The following is a 19,522-nucleotide window of genomic DNA, read 5'->3' as shown; positions in this document are numbered from 1 at the left end:
TTGGTGAGGATGGGTTGAGTTTTAAGTAGAAATAAAGCTAATTGGTTATGTATTTGCCTGTAGAATGAAGAAGGATGGAGGAGAGCAGTGTGGGAGAAGAACCTGAAAATGATTGAACAGCACAGTCGGGAATACAGCTCAGGGAATCCCAGCTTCACAATGACAATGAATGCCTTTGGAGACATGGTGAGTGTGGCATGGGTGGCTGTATGTTAGGTGCTTCTTCTTCTCAGTACTTTAACGAAATAACCTTGCTTTTTCAACATTTTATTTTACTTTTAAAGACCAATGAAGAATTCAGGCAAGTAATGAATGGCTTTAAAAACCTGAGACAGAAAAAGGGGAAATATGTTGTAAGGCTTCTGCAGTGAACCACTGGGACAACAATTTTCATAAAATGGAAGTGCATGTTTAATTTAAACAAATGTTTTTGTTTCTCAAGATTGATGATGACCTAGAGCATAAAAAATTTAGGTTACCACCTCCCATGGGGGGTGGGGGGAATGACAAAGTGGTAACTGATGTGAAAACTGGAAGACGAGCTTTCCAAAGAAGCAACGTCTGCTCCAAAGTGAACGGTTACTGTAGGGAGACTGTTTCAGACAGTTGCAGAAGGTACAATGACACATCATTCTGTGATGATTTTTCATTTAGATCAGTTCTTTTAAATGAATTTCACTCATTTGCAATTCCAACTTTTCATGCACAGCTATAATAAGTGAAGTGGCAGCTAATCTCTCAATTTGATGACTAGGAATCTCATATATGGGAAATAATACACTATTGATCCTTTTATGTCCGGCTTACTTAGAATAAAGGACTTGAGGCTCATCCATGTTATGTATCAGAACTTCATTCCTTTTTAAGGCTGAATAATATTCCACTGTATGCATGGACCTCATATTGTTTACCCACTCATCTCTGAATGGACATTTGGGTTCTTTCTACCTTTTTGCTATTGTGAATAACATTGCTATCAATATTGGTGCACAAATATCTGTTTGAGTATCTGCTTTTAATTCTTTTATGCAATTCTTACATACGCAGAAGTAGCGTTCAGGGCCATACATGCAGGGCCATACATATGGGCATTCTAAATGTAACGTTTTGAGGGACTACCATGCTGGTTTTCACAGCAGCTGCACCATTTTACATTCCCATCAGCAATGCATAGGGTTCTAATTTCTCCACATCTTAAGCAACACTCATTTCTGGGTTTTTTTGTTTTTTGTTTTTGTTTTTTAAATAATAGCCATCCTAATGAGTGTGAAATGCTATCTCATGGTAGTTTTTACAAAATTAAAAAGAATTTAAAGTCTTAATATATGTACACAGAATAACCAAACAACAGAATATCTGATAAGCTGGTGTTGAATTATTTCTCAAAAAGTGAGCATGACAGGCTGCACTTCCTCATTGTCCTCCACTGAGCAGATGTCCTAGGAGCTGAAGAACTGCTCTGTAACAACCTGCATTGTCCTCACTGATAGGGAAATTTTTTTTTTGGTAAATGGATCCTGTATGTTTTGATTTATTTTGTTTAGTAAGTTGGAAGTTCTTAATAAATTTACTCAATGAACAGTCTGCCAAAACACTTTCACTTTTGAAGCTTTTAGCAAATCAGGTAATTGAAAACAAACCTGACAAATGGGAAGACATTGAAATCTGGGTCTTAAGAATGAAACTAAGCAACATAAGTTGATTGAAGCTCAAATAGGATAAAAGTTAATTTTGAAAGTTCTGTAACTCTGCTTTATAGTTTTCCAACTTATGATGGAGCTCCTGTTTTTAATTGGGTAAACGTGAATTCTGCATCAAAGAAGAATGAAACAGAAAAACAAAGGAATACAATGGTCCATGGCTTTGCAGCATCAAAATTTGGTGAGTCATTCAAAAGAATTATAAATGGAGAATTTATTTGATGAGTTTCAGCTTATAAAAATTGTATGTTGAAGAAGGTACTCTGAGTGGAGGCAAGACAATCTGAGAATGTTAGGGCTGAAATATTTCTTTTTAATATGAAAAAATCGGAATTGAAACTACCCTCCAGTTAGCAAAATTTGTCCTGATCCAGGTGCTTCAGAGACAGACTATTCTCCACTGGAAATGAGAACTAGAAAGAAGAATCCAATGAAGAGGTCTGCAAGTCCAAGTCAGGGAACTATCAAAGGCAACTTCAGAGAAGGCCACAGGGAATTTTATTTAAAAATTTAAAATAAAAAAAACATTTTGAAAAAATTTGTTCTTAGAAAAAGACCAATGACATGACATTAGAGACAGATGCCCCTTGAAATAGACTGAAGTATATAAATACATGCTGAGTATAATTATTCTGCTTACATATATATATATATATATGTGTGTGTGTGTGTGTGTATATATATATATATTTTTTTTTTAAAGTTCAGATAATACAAAAAGTTTAAACATTTTTAGAAAGAATTTTATTTTTCTAAATAGCTTTTGAATAAAGTGATTTTATACATCCCTTAACACTGAAACAATTGTCAGTATTTCAAGAACTTACATAATCATTTTTGTGCTTTTTTTTTTTAACTCTTAAATGTTCTGGTTTAGATCCTAAATTATATAGTCACCTTACCGGCTATATTCATTGATGGGTGAAGCAAATAAAATAAATAAAACAGTAATTAAGGATGAAGAATAGTTGAACAGTGTACTAATAAGCTTGATTTAATGAACAAATATAAGTCAATTTTAAAACCCTTCTTGACTGCTCACCTCTGGAGTACACCCATGCTCTCTCCCTGAGTGTGTACTTTGCTTTATTGAACTACTTTTGGCTTATAAAAAAAACCCATCCTCAAGAACACATGAAACATTAACCACATATTATCCCTTAAAGTATATCTCAGTGAACTTCAAAGACTCAAGTTCATACAGACCATGTAATACAGACAAGGCAACTTTTTAGAAATCATTAACAACAAAACAAAGCCCTTCATAGATATTAAAACAAAAAAACACTGAAAACGCGTGGGACAAAATAGAAACTGTGATAGATGTTAAGAATTAGTCAGAATTGAATAATGACAATATTTGAGGAATTCTTCAAAATTAGTGTTTTCATGTAAACTTAAACTGTTAAACTCATATTAGAAAAGAAAAAAGTGCTAAAAGTTAATGAACTAAGTGTTCAAGAAGTTTAAAAAGCTAATAAAAATGAAAGGAAATAAAAAAAGTGGCAATTGGTTAAATAGAAGACAAAGAAATAACAGAAAGATTCAACAGGGCAAAACATCATAATAAAGTAGACAAGCCTGTGGGAAATCTGATAAAAGAGAAAAGACAATAAGTACAAATATTAGAAATAAAAAGGGACATAACTGCATACATGTAGAGATTAAAATATAAAAACATTCTAAACAAATTTATGCCAATAAATTTGAAAATTAGAGAAATGAATATATTTCATTTTAAAAGTACCTTTAAAAAAGTCTTAAAAAGAAATAGAATACCAAAATAACCTTATAACCATTTGAAAATTGAATCATCAGATTCTTCCCATCAAGAAAACAGCAGATCAAGAGGCTTTACAAAGGAATTCTACTAAATTTTCAAGAAAGAAATATTTCCAGTCTTACACAAACTGTCTCAGAATGGAAAATGAGGCTAATCTTACTTTGTTTTAGTTTGGACTCTCCCATGAACAAATGCAAAATTCCTAAAGTGAATATTGGTAAATGGAATCAAATGACATATAAAAAATTTATTTACACAGTAAAGTAAGGTTTATCCCAGAAATGTAAATTTGGTTTTACAGTAAAAATATAACCACCACATTAAACGTGTAAAGGAGAGGAAAATAATTATATAGTTATTTCAAACAGAAAAAGCACATGATAAAATTTAGCATCTGTTTATACTTAAGAGAAAAAGCCTTAAGCCATCTAGTAATAAGAGGGAATTTCCTTAATCTGATAAAAGCTAGCTGACAAAAATCCACAAGAATATCACACTTAATAGAACAATGTGACGACCCATGTGACAAGAGGAGCGTGACGACTGCCGCCCCCCCAGCGCTCACCGGCGCACCAGATCTCTGGCCAGTCCCGCATCGCCCCAGTACAGGCATGAGCACCGCAAGGGAAGGAGGGATCCTCACTCGTCACATAGGCCGTGACTGTCTGCATACAAAACCGAAGAGAACCTAGAGACAAATTCTTAGCCTTAGACCTGAAACCATAGAATTCCTTGAAGAAAACACAGGCGGTAAACTCTTGAACATTAATATTAGAATTGTTTTCCTTGCTATGTCTCCCCAGGCATGGGAAATGAAAGCAAAAATAAGGGATTACATCCAACTAAAAATCTTCTGCACCGCCAAGGAAATCATCAACAAAATGAAAAGGCAGCCTGCTGTATGGGAGAATTTATTTGCAAACAATATATCTGATAGGGGACTAATATCCAAAATATATAAAGAACTCCTACGACTCAACACCGGAAAAAACAAATAATCTGATTAAAAAGTAGGCAGAGGACCTGAACAGACGTTTTTTCCAAAGAAGACGTAGAGAATGGACAGCTGGTTAACATGGGAGATCAGGGACCTGTGAAATAGGTAAAGGGGATAAAGAGGCAAAAACTTCAAATTGTAAAATAATTTGGTCATAGGATGGAAGTATAGCATAAGGAATATAACTCATAATATGTAATAAATTTCTATGATGACAAATGGTAACTACACTTATTATGGTGGGCATTTAGAAATGTATATAATTGATGAATCACTTATTCATCTGAAACCAATATAATAATGCATATAAACTACATTTCAATTTTTAAAATTCTTAGAATTAGTAAGAAGTGGCTGGATATGATATCAGCATTCAAAATTCAATTGCAGCTCTTTGTATTCTTAATAAATAAATCTAAATAAATACTGCCTAACTTATAAGAGCAACAAAAATGACAAGGGATCCAGAAATAAATCTAACTTGTGTTAAACCTTTATAAGAAACTTATGTAACTTTATTAAATACACTTTTGAAAGACCTAATAAATGGAGAAGAAGACTATCTTAAGAATGTTAGTTGTTCCCAAATTAATCTACAGATTTCTAACAGAATCCTTACAGTTTTTCATGGACCTTGAAAGACTGGTTCTCAAATTTATATAGAAGAGCAAAAGCCAAGGAAAGCTAAGATATTCCTGAAGAACAAGAGGCAAGAAGTAGCTTTTCTATGAGATATCAAAATGCAGAACAAAACCACAGCGATTAAGATGGTGTGGAATTGGCAGGACATATACATAGAGGATTGGAATAGAACAGAAAGCCCAGAAACAGGCATATACATATATAGACACTTGATATAGATCAAGTCCATGCTACAGATAACTGGAGAAAGGACAGAGTACTAACAAATAAATGATGCTGGGATATTTGAATACCATAGGAAAAGAGAAATACATTAATGTGATACTTGTAAGCCAGTGATTTCCAAATCACTATTATTTTTAGCCAAATCTAATTCTCTTTGATAGAGATTCCTAACTCAGACCAGACACATAAACACAACAAGAATTTAAGGCCTAAGTATGAAAACAAAACATTATACTTTTATTTCCTACAGGAGGATGGTTTGTGAAATTGGAGTAGGAAAGGAATTCTTAAACAAGATTGTAAAGAAAGCAAAGATCATAATGGAAAAGATTGAGACATTCAATCAAATCAAAATCTTCTTTTCCTCAACAGACAGTAAAAAGGAATAAAATAAATTGGGGAAAGATATATGCAACACATATAATAAAAACATATTACAAACCAATTTTTAATTAAGACAGACAATGTAATAGGATAAATGGGCCAAAGAGAACAACCATTGCAAAACTAGAGGGCACTATTCCCAAGGCCACCCTCCCTGCCAACACCAATCCCCAGCTTGAAGGGTTCCCAATACCACGCTCAGGTTTGATAATTCACCAAACGGATTAACAGACTCACTGAGAGCTGTTCTACTCAGTTAGTTTATCACGAGCAAAGAATTAAAACCAACAGGTCTTTAAAAATCATTGGAAGATTAAAATGAGAAGGTAAAAAGCACTGAGGGCCGAGTCCACAAAGGACCAAATTCGGAGCTTCTGGTTGCCCACACCCTTGGCCTCAGGACAGTGTTACTTCCCCCAGCATGCTGACGACCACATGCGTGGTGCACTGACAAAACAGGGAAGCTCACCCAGGCCTTGGTGTCCACTTGGTGTCCGCCTACGTGGCTGACCTCAGTGCCTTCCCTCCAGAGGCTATGCTCCTACCACATGCCTCAAAACTTCTATCACAAGTTATGTATTTAAAAAATTTAATTTAGACACATAATATTGTGTAAATTTAAGGCATACAACATGACACTTCGATAGATGTGTATGTTGCAATATGATTGCTGCTGTAAGGGAATTTATCCCATTACAAGATTATATTGTCTATATTCATTATACTGTTCATTAGCTCTGGTTTATTTACTGCTTGTGGCAGGCTTGCACCTTTAAACAATATCAGTCTTATCCTTCCACTTCCCTGGTAACCACCATTTTACTTTTTTTTTTTTTTTTTTTTTAACAGACTTGAAGACAGGGAGCATGGGCTTAGACAGAGTAGGGTGAGGGCCTCTGGAAAAACAAAGAAAGGTAACCCATTATGGGATTTGCTTTGGCCTGCTATGGGGCCCAGTTTATTTTTCTGACTTTATCCAGGTGCTGCTTTTTTCCTCCAGCCCTAGTCAAGTGATTTGCAACCTGGGCAATTAACAAGCAAGCCCAAACAAACAGGAAGGATTCTATCTTGAAGATAAGATTGCATTAAAAAACCCATTTGTTAAAAAGTAACTTTCTTAACATACTCTTTATTAGGCCATATGAATATGTCAAGCATATATTAGCTGATATGTTTTGTAATATTTCAAAACTATTTTAAAACAGTGTGTCCTTATTAGCCCTGTAATAATATAAAACTGATGACTGCTTTTGTTAGAAAACATGCATTTCATAGAGTGATTAAAAAATGAACCCTTCTTATCAGCCTGCCAGTTTAAGTATGTTAGTTGAGCATTAGGACTGTGTGATATCCTGGAAACATGGATAGTAGTGTCATTTGCACTCATGACTACATTTTAAAGAATAATAACAAGTATAATTTTGCCAGATGATACAGTAGGTATATTACCAGGAACTTGTCTTATTCATGAAAAATCCTCACGATTGTTCACTTGTTACAAAATAAACCCCACAAGTCTGATTCCAGGTGTTCTGAGCTGAACAATGTGATAGTCACGTAGCCTCTGGGAGGCCAGTGCGAGTTCAGATGTTTCTTTCCTGGTTCATTTCATTCTTACAGTCCATTTGCTGTGCATCTTTTTAAAGCTTCCCATGTAAACAATTTTACATTAATAACTAATATAATAAATGTGTCTCAGGCGTTCTCCCAACAAAATGAAAAATGTGACAGTGTTACCATTTGGCAGGATAACTAAAACTGGACAAGTAAGATTTTATCTCATTGGAGACCGAGTGTTTTAGTTGTGTTGAAAAGTTGTGCTTTGCAAGTGAATGAAGACCTGTGGAACAATTCATTTTGCAAATCTACACGTGGAATCTGCAGTTCTGTTCAGATGCAATATGACATTACAGAAGAACAGAAATTCCCAATTTCTGCTCTCTGCTCCCCAAGCAGACAGCTATGCTGAAGGTCGTGCTGACGTTGGAGCATGTCAGGGATCTGCAGTTTGCTGGGGAGGTCCCCATTTCTGAAGCAGGTCTTGGCAGTGGGTCCCAAAGAATGGACGCAATTCTCTGTGAGAACCGTGTGCTGAGATTCTGTGGGATAGTGCGAGTTCTCCGTGCTTTGCCCCTGAATGAGGTTTCTGTGAAGCCACGTGAGGTCTTTGGGGGAGCTGTCTGGATGAGGTCTAAGTGAAGGCCTTCTGAGAAGGCTTTGAGAGGTTTGCAGACAGATCTCTGTGGGAAATCTCTGTGGAAAAGCTGCATGAGGTTTCTAAGGGTCCGTGTTGCACCATGAGGGCCCTGTGTGAGGTTTAAGGTATCTGGGAGAAACGTGGCCTCCGTGGAAGGCGTCTGTGTGAGAGGTCTCTGTGGAGAACTGTCTCTGAGTGGTCTGCGTGGTCCCTGGGTGCATCCCGCCTCTCCACTGGTGGCCAACCTGCATGGTGTGTAAGCCTGAGCAGAGAGGGCAGAGGGGCTTCGTCTTCCTGTTGCTGCTCTGTCACCATCGCCATCTGTGGTATGTCTCCCTCCTGGGTGCATGTGCAGCGCCTTCACATCCCGGAATTCGCCTGGGGGTGCCACTGAGAGGGGCCCGCAGCCCCTAGACCCAGGGCCCCTGCTCTGTGACCCTCTGCTGAGCCCCCAACCAGGGGTGCTCTGCCCTGGGTCTCAAACTGCCCCCACCTCTGTACCCCAGATCCAGTCCCCTGCTGGGGTCCCCTGGAGGCTGCTCAGAAATCGGGGCCTGTAGTCCCTGGCTCCTGGGAGACACCAAGGCTGGAGCAGCCTGTGCCCCCTCGGCCTCTCCCCACCTGCTCCCAGAACCAAGTGTTGGGGTCCTGACAGGCCTGCGAGATGGGGCCCATTCTTGCTGTCATCTGGACCAGGCATCCCTGGAGCAGGTCTCAACCCTGAGAACACCTGGGAGCAGCCTGGCCCCCTGGGCACCCCCTGGGTGGCACAAAGCACAGGATCCGTGTAGAGCAACTGCTCCGCATCCCGCTGCTTTCCCATACGGTGAGGCCAGAGAGGGAAGCTGCGCTGGAGGCAGAGAGCAGAGGGCCCCTCTTGGCCTGCACCCCCAACACACCCCATTTTGGTCAGGTCACTTCTGCCCCCTGCCCCCACCCTACCATGTGACAAATCCCATCTGATGGCCTGTCCTGCTGGAATTAGCAAGGACTGGGAGCCAGGCAAGCCGCCTAGGTAACTGTAACTGTAGGCTGGTCTCCCAGCTTTGTAAGTCCCCACCTTTCCCTTGGGAATAGCCCCTGTGCCGTGCATTTAGTGAAGGTCACAGACAAGGGTCCCATCCTGAGTTTCTCAGTCCTGGTTCCCCCACCTATGTGTAACTCATCCTTTCTGGAATGAAGAGAATTCAAGAATTGATGGACAAGCTTAGAATACACTGTGAAGGGATTAACTTGCTCTGATTAGCTTTCCTCCTTGAAGTATGGCCCTGCCTTTGACCTAATGGTGGCTTCACTAGGCCTGTGATTTCAGAGCTGGAGCAGGGTGGATACCCGAGGGTGGGGCCAAGATGAGCCACTGAGGTCTTAACTTTTCCTTCCCTCTAGGTCAGCAGATGGCAGTGGGACCCCAGGGGGCGCCGTGTTCTCTGCACATTCATGGGCATCTCCTTCCTCAAATCCAACCTTTTCAAATCTTCTCTCCCAGAGATTCACAGTGTACAGCTGTCAGATAACTACTACATGCTGTAGCTCCAGGGGGAAGCAGTCTGGGCTGGGACGAATGACCCAGTGTGACAGGAAGGCTAGACTCTCACCATCAATGGGAGAAACCCGCTCATTGTTCACAGTGAGGCCCGGCTCCGTTTGTCCCCTCGGGCTGCCGCTCTCGCTCTCCTCCTCTGGGCGGTCACTGTGCACTCACCTCTCCACCCTCCCCTTTCAGGAGAAGCTCTGCGGACGGATCCCTGGCAACTGACAGGTGCCAGACCAGTTACGCAACAGGAGAAGAGAACAGCCTCTCTCCACGCCTTAGCCCCAGAGTCTGCGAGAAGCTGCAGCGGTGCATGTAAAGAGACCAAGGCCAGGTGAGGGATTCTTGAAATACTGCAATTTTACCCCACACACACTCAAGCCCCACTTTAATTCATTCGAGAACTCTTCTAGGACTAACGGGTAGGTAGGTGACCCCTGAGCACGGCCGTTCGTTCATTTGGGACAGGGGTGACCACGGCCCTGCAGCCTTCCTGATGCTCCACTCATCACCCCCCGCCATGCATCAGCTGCCGGTGCCATCCTGGCTGATGCTGCTCCACAGTGTGGGAAAGACAGGTGGGGTGGGTACATGTCCATTTCATTGAGGCGCACTAGGTCGGGTTCACAGGACCCCTCCCAATCCAGCCTTCATCAGAGAGAAAAGGGGCACTGGAGGGCAGGTGTCATCTGTTCCCCACCAAGAGACCCAGGTGCAAGATTTCTCCTGCTTCTGACCTCAGGACCCAGCACCCCATCCCAGACTTCCACTGTCTTGGCTCTGATGCTTCCTGGAACCTGAGAGGAATGCCCAGCTTTGTAATGCCTCTGCACACCTGCCCTCCACAGCTGCCTGGAGTTCCAAGTGGCATGGAAGCAAACAAAATGCGGAGAAATAGACCCTGGGGGGTAGTGAGACCTCCATAGGTTACTTTCCTCATTTTCAGTTTTTTGTTGTTTGTGTAATGACAGTGCTATGAAAACAGGTGCAAGGAAGAGACCTGGGTAAGGGGCGGTCCTGCAGTGCCTCACTTCCCTCCCTCCCCGCCCTCCCTTCTGGAAGACAAAGCACATTGTGAGCGCAGCACAGACAGAAGCCAATACACTACCTTTTTATGAGGGAAAAAAACATGTTTATTGGGGAGCGTTAAATATGTTGGATGTGCTAATGAGAAAAAGTTTTCTCTACATGTACTGAATTTTTCTGGGAAACATGAACGAAGAAAAGTTGGAGCACTTTGTGGTTGCCCAGACTAGACACCTCTGCAAAGAAGACAGTGCCGTGGGCAGTGTGGCTTTTCGCCTGGGATGCGTGGCATGGCTGGTCCTCCCTGGCAGCGACTGACTGGAGAAGGCACAGTCTTCTTTTGGGACCAGGACACGGAGCTCCTCAGGTCCAGCTGCTCGTTGTTGGATCTGACACTTTCCAAGGACTCTTGGTGTCTGACTTGCCTTTCCTAGACAGGACAAGTCTGGCCCTGCTGGGTGGCTGGCTGGCCACAGGGTGCATGACTCATTTTCCCTGGCTCTGAGTAGCCAGGCTGCCCGTGAGAGTGGTAACACCCACGTACTGGGGCTTGGAATTTCTGTTCCTGTTTATTTAACTTTGCGGTGTGATGTCCTCGGAGAACTGCCACTTTCTCCTTTACAATCTGTCCGATCTCTCTCATTAGCACCTGAGCCTCAGCGTCCTTGTTCTCCAATATGGGCCCAGTGCTCCAGATCCCTGTTTGTGCTCTCCCATAGGCCCTCTCAGGATGGCACTGGGGCACCTAATAAGCCAAGTTGTCTTGGATGAGAGGCATGTGTGTGGGACAATCTTGAGGATGGTTCTTTGACTACCTTCACTTTGGTCTTAACCTCACTAACAGCCTCCATTTGGGGATACAGTTCTCCTGGGTACAGGAAAACAGACTTTCTATGGAGTGGGGAACTTTCGCTGGTCCCTGGAGCTTCTGAAATCCCTGTATGCACATTTAACTTCTGACATTTTGTTTCCAAAATGACTCTGAGACTGTGGGTGGCTGAAGAGCTGGGAACTCCTTGGCCTCCCTAGGCTGTTCGGCCCTCAAAGACTGGGATCTTGAGTTTACCTCCAGCGTTGTTACCTTACTGCAGGAGTCTTGTGAGGCCCAACCCCCACTGTCCTTTCTCAGCTCATCCCTGGCCATTGCTGAACAGGAACTCAGCTCCAGGCCGCCCCTCCGGGCCTGCTCCGTACTCCCATTCTGCCAGGTTCTGCCCATGACGTTCAGTGTGCGGCGCTGAAAAGGTGGCCGGCCCTCCTGTCCAATCGGACAGGATTTGGGGTATCTGGTCATCACCCGATGGGATCCCTCCCCAGACCTTTTCTGCACACACATGTGAGGGGGCGAGGGGGGGCCTCGCTGTGGTGAAAGCTGACTCCTTTATTTCCACCATCTCTCCTGGAAAGGCCTGAAGAGGTATTCCCGCAAAGTCAGTAAACAACTATCAGGAGGATGCCAGACACACAGGTGCCTGGGGTGGGGGGTAAGGTTGACTGCAGAATGGGCAAGGGTTGAGCCTTTTTCAGTTTAAATACAGTTATGGCCTTAAGGACCTTAAGGAGTACACGCCACCTGTGCTTCACCCGGAGCCTTGTGGTATGTGCTTCTAGCATCTGTTGAGGGCCTAGCTCAAGGAAGGGAGTCCTGTGGCAGCTGTTTACACGGGGTTTCCAGCCCTTTAAGAGTCCTCGATTTCTGGTTTCTTGGTAACTGTCGAACATGGGAAAAGCTCACCTGACAGCAAGCCGGATGCGTGCATACTCACTGAGCTCCGACCTTCACCGGTCTTCCCCAGCGTCCTTCTTACATGGCTTTTCAGGGTGTTTTCTACACTCTTGTCTAATTCCCCCAGTAAATCACATCCCGAGTCACTCCTTGGGAGCCTCAAATCACTTTCTGACTCCTCTGAGCTCACCCCTTGCAACCTCACTAGGGGGCTTTCTGAGCCACTGGAGAGATCTTCTGGGACCCGCCCCATGAAGCCTGTCGGGTCCGTGCCCAGGTCTTGCCCGAGCCGCAGTCCCTCCTTCTCGGCATTCTTGCTGCTTTCACCTGCGTATGTGATGGGCCGTGAGGGTCCGTGCTTGCGCGTGCCTGACTAGTGCCTGGTAACTCACCCTGGAGCCGCTTTAGTTCCACACTCTCCTGGATCTTGCCAGGCAGCTCCCACTGGTGGCGAATGAACCGCTCTTGGAGGTGTTGCTCCAGTTTCTTCTGGATCTCAGGGCTGTTGGGCCATTTTTCAGTAAGCATAGCAACGACCCTGCTGTCCTCAGGATGGGTGGAAGTACGGACACTACAGACTTCCGGAGGCCTTTTGACCCCAGAGGATAGAGCCCGCTGACTTTCTATTTGGTTCTGCAATGTGGGCCATTGTAGATGATGAACCTCAGTTGGGATGAGAGATTGTGGCTTATCTGGAAAGTAGGGCAAGGTACTCCACAGGTCCTAATCTGGTGTGCACAAGGTGGTAGGTTTGGGAGAGGGGATTGGAGATAGGCTGGCCTACGGACATGAACCAGACAGAACTGGTGGCTCTAATTGAGGCATGCTTGGAGTCAGTGGTTGATATTGGAACTCCAGTTGGGACAGAGGCTGGGACTGGAAAGACGGTGGAGAAATTTTAGCCTGCATTTGAACTGGGTAATAATTTGAGATTACATTGAATAAAAATATGTAGACTGTAGTGCTGAAGGGCTCTCAGAGAGATGCAGGCAGTGGCCCCAAGGGATTCGCTATGTAGGGCAGGGAGACCCCAGAAAAGCTGGTCATATGTCTGCTGTAGGTGGTCCTCCAAGACTTTGGGATCTGAGGGCTGCTGAGGACCAGGCAGCTGTTCTGGTTTGCCTTTTGCACTGCAGGAGAGTTGGGGGTTTGTGGTGTCCTGCTCAGCACCCAGTGGTTTCAATGAGCTCCCCTAAAAATTCAGGTTGTAGGCTGAACCCATTTGTTTCGGACGTGATCTGTCCTTTTCTTTCTCCTTACAAATCTTGATCTTGACTCTCTTTGTAATTTCTATTTCCTAGGGATTCTGGCCATCACAGCTTAGAAAGAGGGGGTACCAGCCACTACCTGTATGCCTGGGTCTCCCCAGAATGAGGCCACTGCTTGGGACCCATACTTTGAGGAGGTGGAGAGGCTCCAGGCTTTGGCAGCTGTATCCCACCAGGACAGGTCCACAATGGACAGACCAAGGCCCAAGATGACTAGAGCGGGAGAAGCTGCCGAAGCCTTGTGCAGAGATGGGCTTCATGGGACGGCCCAGTGGAGTGCCACTGGGTCACACTGAGGAAGAGTCGCAGTGGAGTCTGGTGCGGCGGGGGAGGCACAGGAGTCTGTCAGAGGTGGAGGGTGGGATTCTAAATCAGGGACATGGGGGTGAAGGGGAAGAAGCAAGTGGCTGGGGTGAAAGGCTGTCCAGGGGAGGGAAGAGCTCTGGTGGTTGGGAGACACTCAGGGAGGGGTGTGCATGAACAGAAAGTGCGGAGGCCGGTGGGCCTGGTGAAGCAGTGGAGGCCAGGGGCAGAGGTTGTTTCAGCAGGGGGGTCTGGGAAGCTGAAGGGGACATGGCAGGAGAAACACTGCCTACAAGCTCCCTGTGTGGCTGATGGGCTCCAGTAGTCTGTGCTTTGCATACCTCACCAGGGGGGTCTTGACATATATGATGAGAGCAGCCCTTGTTGGGGATCCTGCTCAGGTGGCTGAAGACAGGGGCGACAAGCTGCAGCCAGCAGCAGATGTGACATGGCCAGGAGGGCCAAGGCGGCCGAGCAGGGGTGGGCTTCTGGGTCCCCTGACCCTTCACAGCCCCCACACTGACTTCCTGGTGCTCCTGCTGTCCCACCCCCCAGGACTGTACCCACACCTGTCCCCGTGGCTGCCTCTCCCAAGTCAGCCCCAGGCCGCTGCAGCCCTGGAATCCCATTACAGGCTCTGGGAGGAAGGACCCGAGAGGGAAGGCTAAGCTTCATTACATCTCTAGATGTGACATCAGGCTGCTTGTCACCTCCAGTTTTCGCAGGCAACGTCTGTAACCTGGAAAGTGGAAGACATGGTCATGGTGGGGAAGGCAGGGACCTAGGGGTCTTTTAGGAGCCTGAGGGCCATGTTGCTTTAGGCAAGACTTTCCGAGCTTAGAGTCTGGAGCCGAAGCCTCAGTGTCCAAGGCCGCAGGATCCCTGACGGCAATAGCAAGACTCATGAAGGGGAACGCTTTAGCATTTCCAAGGTACTTCTACATCCCTTAACCTCTGTGACCCTCACAGCCACCCCCAGAACCACCCTTTGTGGGGGATAGGGCAGGGCCACCTTAGAGAGGCTCCTGAGGGAAGTTTAACACATTGGTGATGTTAATAACCCAGAGAGTGGAGCTGCATCTCAGCTGAGTAGTTGAAACATATTCTAGAAGAGTATTGTTGTGCCCCGTTTCCTTGAGTCCCCCGTGTGGAGCCGCAGTTACCAGCCTCAGTCGCGAGATGTAAGAGCAAAACAGGTCTTTATTGCTAGTTTGAACTAGGGTGTCAGTGGCCCGTCAAAACACAAGACTCGGTCTGAGACCCTGAACAAAGTTCCCTTTTTGCTTTTATACTGTAGCAAAAAACAGGTAGGGGCTTTCCAAGGGGGGTGGTTTATTGTGACCTTAGCTGATTGGCTGAGGAGGGTTGCTGGGCAAGGTTTCCGCGGGAATGGGCTTGGCTTGAGCGGGAAACTCCTTACCCAAGATGGAGGGACATAGTTATTCAAAATGGAAGACACAAAATGGAGGCAGGGGTCATGTAGGGGACACAGCTATTCAAGATGGCGGACACAAAATGGAGGCAGGGGTCATGTTGTAGGGGACACAGGTATTCAAGATGGCAGACACAAAATGGAGTCAGTGGTCCCACATTCCCCCCTTTTCTTTTGTGTCTGAGTGGGCATTCTTGTCCCACTATGGGTCTGTGCTCTCCAGCCCTTGGCCTGTATATTCCTGGAGCTCAGCCATCCATGAATTCAGCTGCTGCTCATCTCCCACCTCAAAGATGATGTCTGTCCGATCCTTCACTTTCAGCACAAAGGTGTACAAGTTGTCGGGCATCTCGAGGCGTGTGCATCACCAGACCTCCTGGATGCTAGAGCAGGCTGCTTGTAACTTGGGCTTTGAACTCTTGGGCGGGTCGAAGAGCTCCAGCATGTGGGCCGTGCCCTCGGGGCCCCGGACGCCCCGCAGTGCCAGCAGCCCCGCTGACAGCGCGCACCGCTGTCCATGGAGGCCTCGTCGGCCAGGCTGTAGCGCAGCATCACCTCCTTGAGGGCCTCGGGCGGCGGCTCCCATGCCAGCCTCCAGGTCAGGTGACTCCGGGCCGGTCCGGCGCCTCCCCCGCGGCCCCGGCAGTGGGCAGCTCCCTGGCCGAGCCGCGGCGGAGGATGTGGCGGAGGCTGTGGCGCAGGTGCTGGAGGGAGCAGGCGGGCGGCTGCAGCGGGGCAGCTCCTCCGAGCTGCGGGCCTTTGGCAGAGCAGGGGCCGCGGCGCCTGCTCCCGGCTCAGCTGGGGGCACCTCGGCCTCCAAATCAAGAGCACTAGGATAGGGGGCCGACTCTGAGAGGATCTTGGAGCCTGCCGGCTTCTTGTCCGAGGTGGTTGTTATCATGGCTTGGACTGCTGGGGGTGGCGGCCCCGGGGGGGTAGGTGCCGTGGGAATGGGTGGAAAGAGTAAAGGTTTTAGCCAGCGAGGGTAGTTTTAACAAGGTACTGCCAGGTGAGTATGTAGGGGGCCTGGTCAGGGTGGCCTCCGGGCCCTGGGTCCATGACTCTGTCTTGAACCGCCTGAATCACAGAGAGGGCAAAAGATCCCTCTCGGGGCCATCCCACACCGAAGTCGGGCCATAATGGAGGCAGGGGGTCATGTAGGGGACACAGCTATTCAAGATGGCGGACACAAAATGGAAGCAGGGGTCCCACAGTATCCTCTTCCATAGTTTGAATCTTACTGCTGCCCTTACTCAACTGACCTCTGGGCCTGTGCTTGGGCACAGCACAGCAGGCCCGCATCACAAAGGGTGGCCTGGCCACAAAGGGCTCCTGAGTGTGGGGGATGGGACAGAGGAGGAGCAGGCGGGACCACAGCCCCTCCCCCACTGCCCAGCCCCACGGGGCTCTGCACCTTCCTGGGCCTTCTGGGTCCTTCTTTCCAACCCTATTCACCTTGCCAGAGAGACGATTTTTCCATTCATCCTGACATTATCTGGTTCCCATGGTCCTTTAGAGATCTTGACTAGAGGCCCACCAATTTCATAAACCTTGAAATTATTAAGTTGAGCCAGGAATTTTAGCTATTTCCCAAGGATTTTTGCTCAGGATTTCTCTGTTCACCTTCCCCACATAATGTTTATGCCTCGTATAAACCAAGGCACAGAACTTAAATTTATTTTACATTTATTTAGATTTGTGCGCTTCCGCCAAAAGATAGTCCTCACTTTCTGTATAAGTTTGAAGCATGTTGTCTTAGCCCAGTGGGGCTGCCATCACAACATGCCACAGACCGGATAGATTAAAAACAACAGAAATGTACTTCTCACAGCTCTGGAGGCAGGAAAGTCCAAGATCAAGGCGCCGGTATGGCCACGTCTAGTGATGGCCCTCTTCCTGGTCCTCCTCCCAGAGTGATAGCCTCCTCCCAGAGGCTTCTCATTGTGTTCCCTGTGGGAGGGGGTTAGGGACCTCCTGGAGCCTCTTTTATAAGGCCCTCATCCCCTGAATAAGGGCTGAGAATCACCTGCCTATGGTCCCACATCTTAACATCTTGAGGAGTTAGGATTCCAACCTGTGAATCCTGGGAGGGCACAGACATTCAGACACGCACATGTGCTGCACCCAGAAACCAGGAATGGGTGAGAGTGAGCTAAGGGTACTGGGTAAGCACTGACCCTTAAGGTCTGCAGGGTAGGGGATGAGACTAGGTGTCAAACCTTGGGGCTGAGTCAGGTCTAGAGCAGTCTCATCAGTCATCCCTAGGGTGCATAGTTTTTTCTGCGTGAGCCTTGCTTCCCCTTCCCCTCCCCTCCATACCACTGGAACCTCAAGGCCAGCCTGAACCACAGAGAGAGGGAGCTTCGAGTCATCTATGTATTCGCTTATGATACCATCGTACGTCCTCTCTGCGGCAGTAAGTCAGGATTCACGTGGTGAACGTGTCTTGATGCTCCATGTGGACTTAATGTGTATCCCCAGCAAAGTGGTCGTAATGTCTTTCTACAGGTCTGGTGGGAATGGCATTCGAGTTTATTTGGTTTTATTGTCATGAATGTGCACATTCTTAAGCACATTCTGCACCTACTATTGCTTCTGTGGCCTGTATATCATTTCCTCCTTGATGCTGTTCTCATCCTGAATTTAATCTTTTATCAAAATTTGGACTTAGGTCTTTTTTCTATCCATATTTGACCTCTTTTATTTTTTCCATAACTCTATTTTCAGTATATTTTATCTACTTTTTTATGCCACTTAAAAATCTTACCCAGCCATCTTTCACTTTAACTTGTTCTATTATGATTTATTTCTATCACCTTATTTGATGCTTTATTTCCCATACTTTATTCTTTTTTTCTGCACCTTTTGCATCTTCCATTTTATAGATCAAGTATTTTTCTGTTTGAATTTGGAGATTTTTAGCATTGTAATGGTTTTATATTATTATTATGTGAATTTCCTCCTCAGTTTCTTACATGTGTCAAGTTTAGCATCATCTCAGCAAACCAAGCAAGCATTCTCACCTCCTCTGATTTTGCTTTTTCCATCATCATGGCCCTTATTTCAAGGGGATATTTCCTGAAGCTGTACTTCTGGGTTATTTTGGATATGCTACATTTTCATGTATTTTTTTGTTATACAATAAACAACACTTACATCAGTCCTTATGTCCACAAACGTAATAGCATATTCTTAAGTTTATTTTTTTCCTATTGGAATATTTCTTGTAAGAAATTCTCAACAGATTTCTGTGAGATAATACTTTGGAGGCCTTATTTTCTGATAACATGTTTTTGCATGTCCTAATGTTTAAAAGACCTCGGCTGAATGTAAAGACTTAAAACTTGTTTCAATTTTTTTAAACATGTCATTGCCTTGTATTCTTATCTCCAATATTGCTGTTGAAAATCCAGATGTCAATCAAAATAAATTTTTCTTTAAAGGATGATCTGACGTTTCATCATTTCATCAGGATGTTACAAAACAGGATAAATCATTTTACAACTATAAAGTTAACTAAAATATCAATGCAGCACTAAAGGAATTGAAACCTTCTTGAGACATTTAAGTATACAGGAAAATAAAGTATCACACAGAGTGAAAAAAATAAAGGAAAAAAAAAAAACAATGAAAGAGACAGTCATTAGATCCAAGTTGGAACTTCCAAGGAATTAATGCTGACAGCTGGCAGCCAGCCTAGCAAGCTATCTGTCCCGAATTAATCTTTTATCAAGGAGAATAAGAAGAATTAGGTTTTCTTGGTGATGTGATGAGAGATGTGTTATATTTCTTTTTAATAATTCAAAATAAAGGTAATTCTGGCGAGTAAGAAATAATGTACCTTTTATGTACTAAAATCTGAGGAAAACTACCATATTTTTATGAATTTGAAATGATATCTATTGTAAGTTGTATCCCTTTTCAGAAGTGTATTTTAGAATTGATGGTATGTTATTTTAAAATGACATGATTCCAAACAATTAATGGAAAGGACATACATAATTATCTTCTCAGAACCTGGATTTTTGGAAGCTTAGGTATATTCACACGTGACTTGTTTTCATCAAAATTGAATCATGCCACCTGCACCTGTGGTTAAAAAGCAAACAAACATGCTGTAGATTCATTTGAGATTCCATGATCAAAATCAACCTATCAACAAAGCATGGAAGACTATGATAATTACAAAAGAGAGAATATAAATTACCTAAGACTAAAAAAAATTCAAGTAAATGTGAAGATCTAATTGGCTTTATTAAGTGGTTCATTAATTGGGCAGCACCCCATCTTGCAAGTAGAGGGGAGCTC

The 19,522-nt window shown here is 44.8% G+C and overlaps 1 protein-coding gene across 6 annotated transcripts in view; it reads left to right on the top strand.

Moving 5' to 3' along the window:
• LOC118922103 (procathepsin L-like) overlaps positions 1 to 18,660 on the top strand; it is a 44,729-nt gene extending 26,069 nt beyond the window's left edge. For 2 of the 6 annotated variants that reach the window (XR_008996457.1, XR_005028638.2), the window contains 4 exons: positions 64 to 186; positions 1,760 to 1,881; positions 9,652 to 9,793; positions 10,202 to 18,660. Coding sequence is in view for 1 of the 6 variants with exons in the window: in XM_057498470.1 (XP_057354453.1) it covers positions 64 to 186; positions 285 to 371 (210 nt within the window). In the remaining 5 variants the exon portion in view is untranslated. Of the gene's footprint in view, positions 1 to 63; positions 187 to 284; positions 529 to 1,759; positions 1,882 to 9,651; positions 9,794 to 10,201 lie in introns of those variants that run through there. The other 4 variants (XR_008996460.1, XR_008996458.1, XR_008996459.1 and 1 more) reach the window with 4 other exon arrangements.
• The last annotated feature ends 862 nt before the right edge of the window (positions 18,661 to 19,522 follow it).

This window comes from Manis pentadactyla, chromosome 3 (assembly GCF_030020395.1).
Source record: "Manis pentadactyla isolate mManPen7 chromosome 3, mManPen7.hap1, whole genome shotgun sequence".
NCBI lineage: Eukaryota > Metazoa > Chordata > Mammalia > Pholidota > Manidae > Manis > Manis pentadactyla.
Note: the sequence above shows the minus strand (reverse complement) of the source record. Positions and strands in the feature narration are given on the sequence as shown.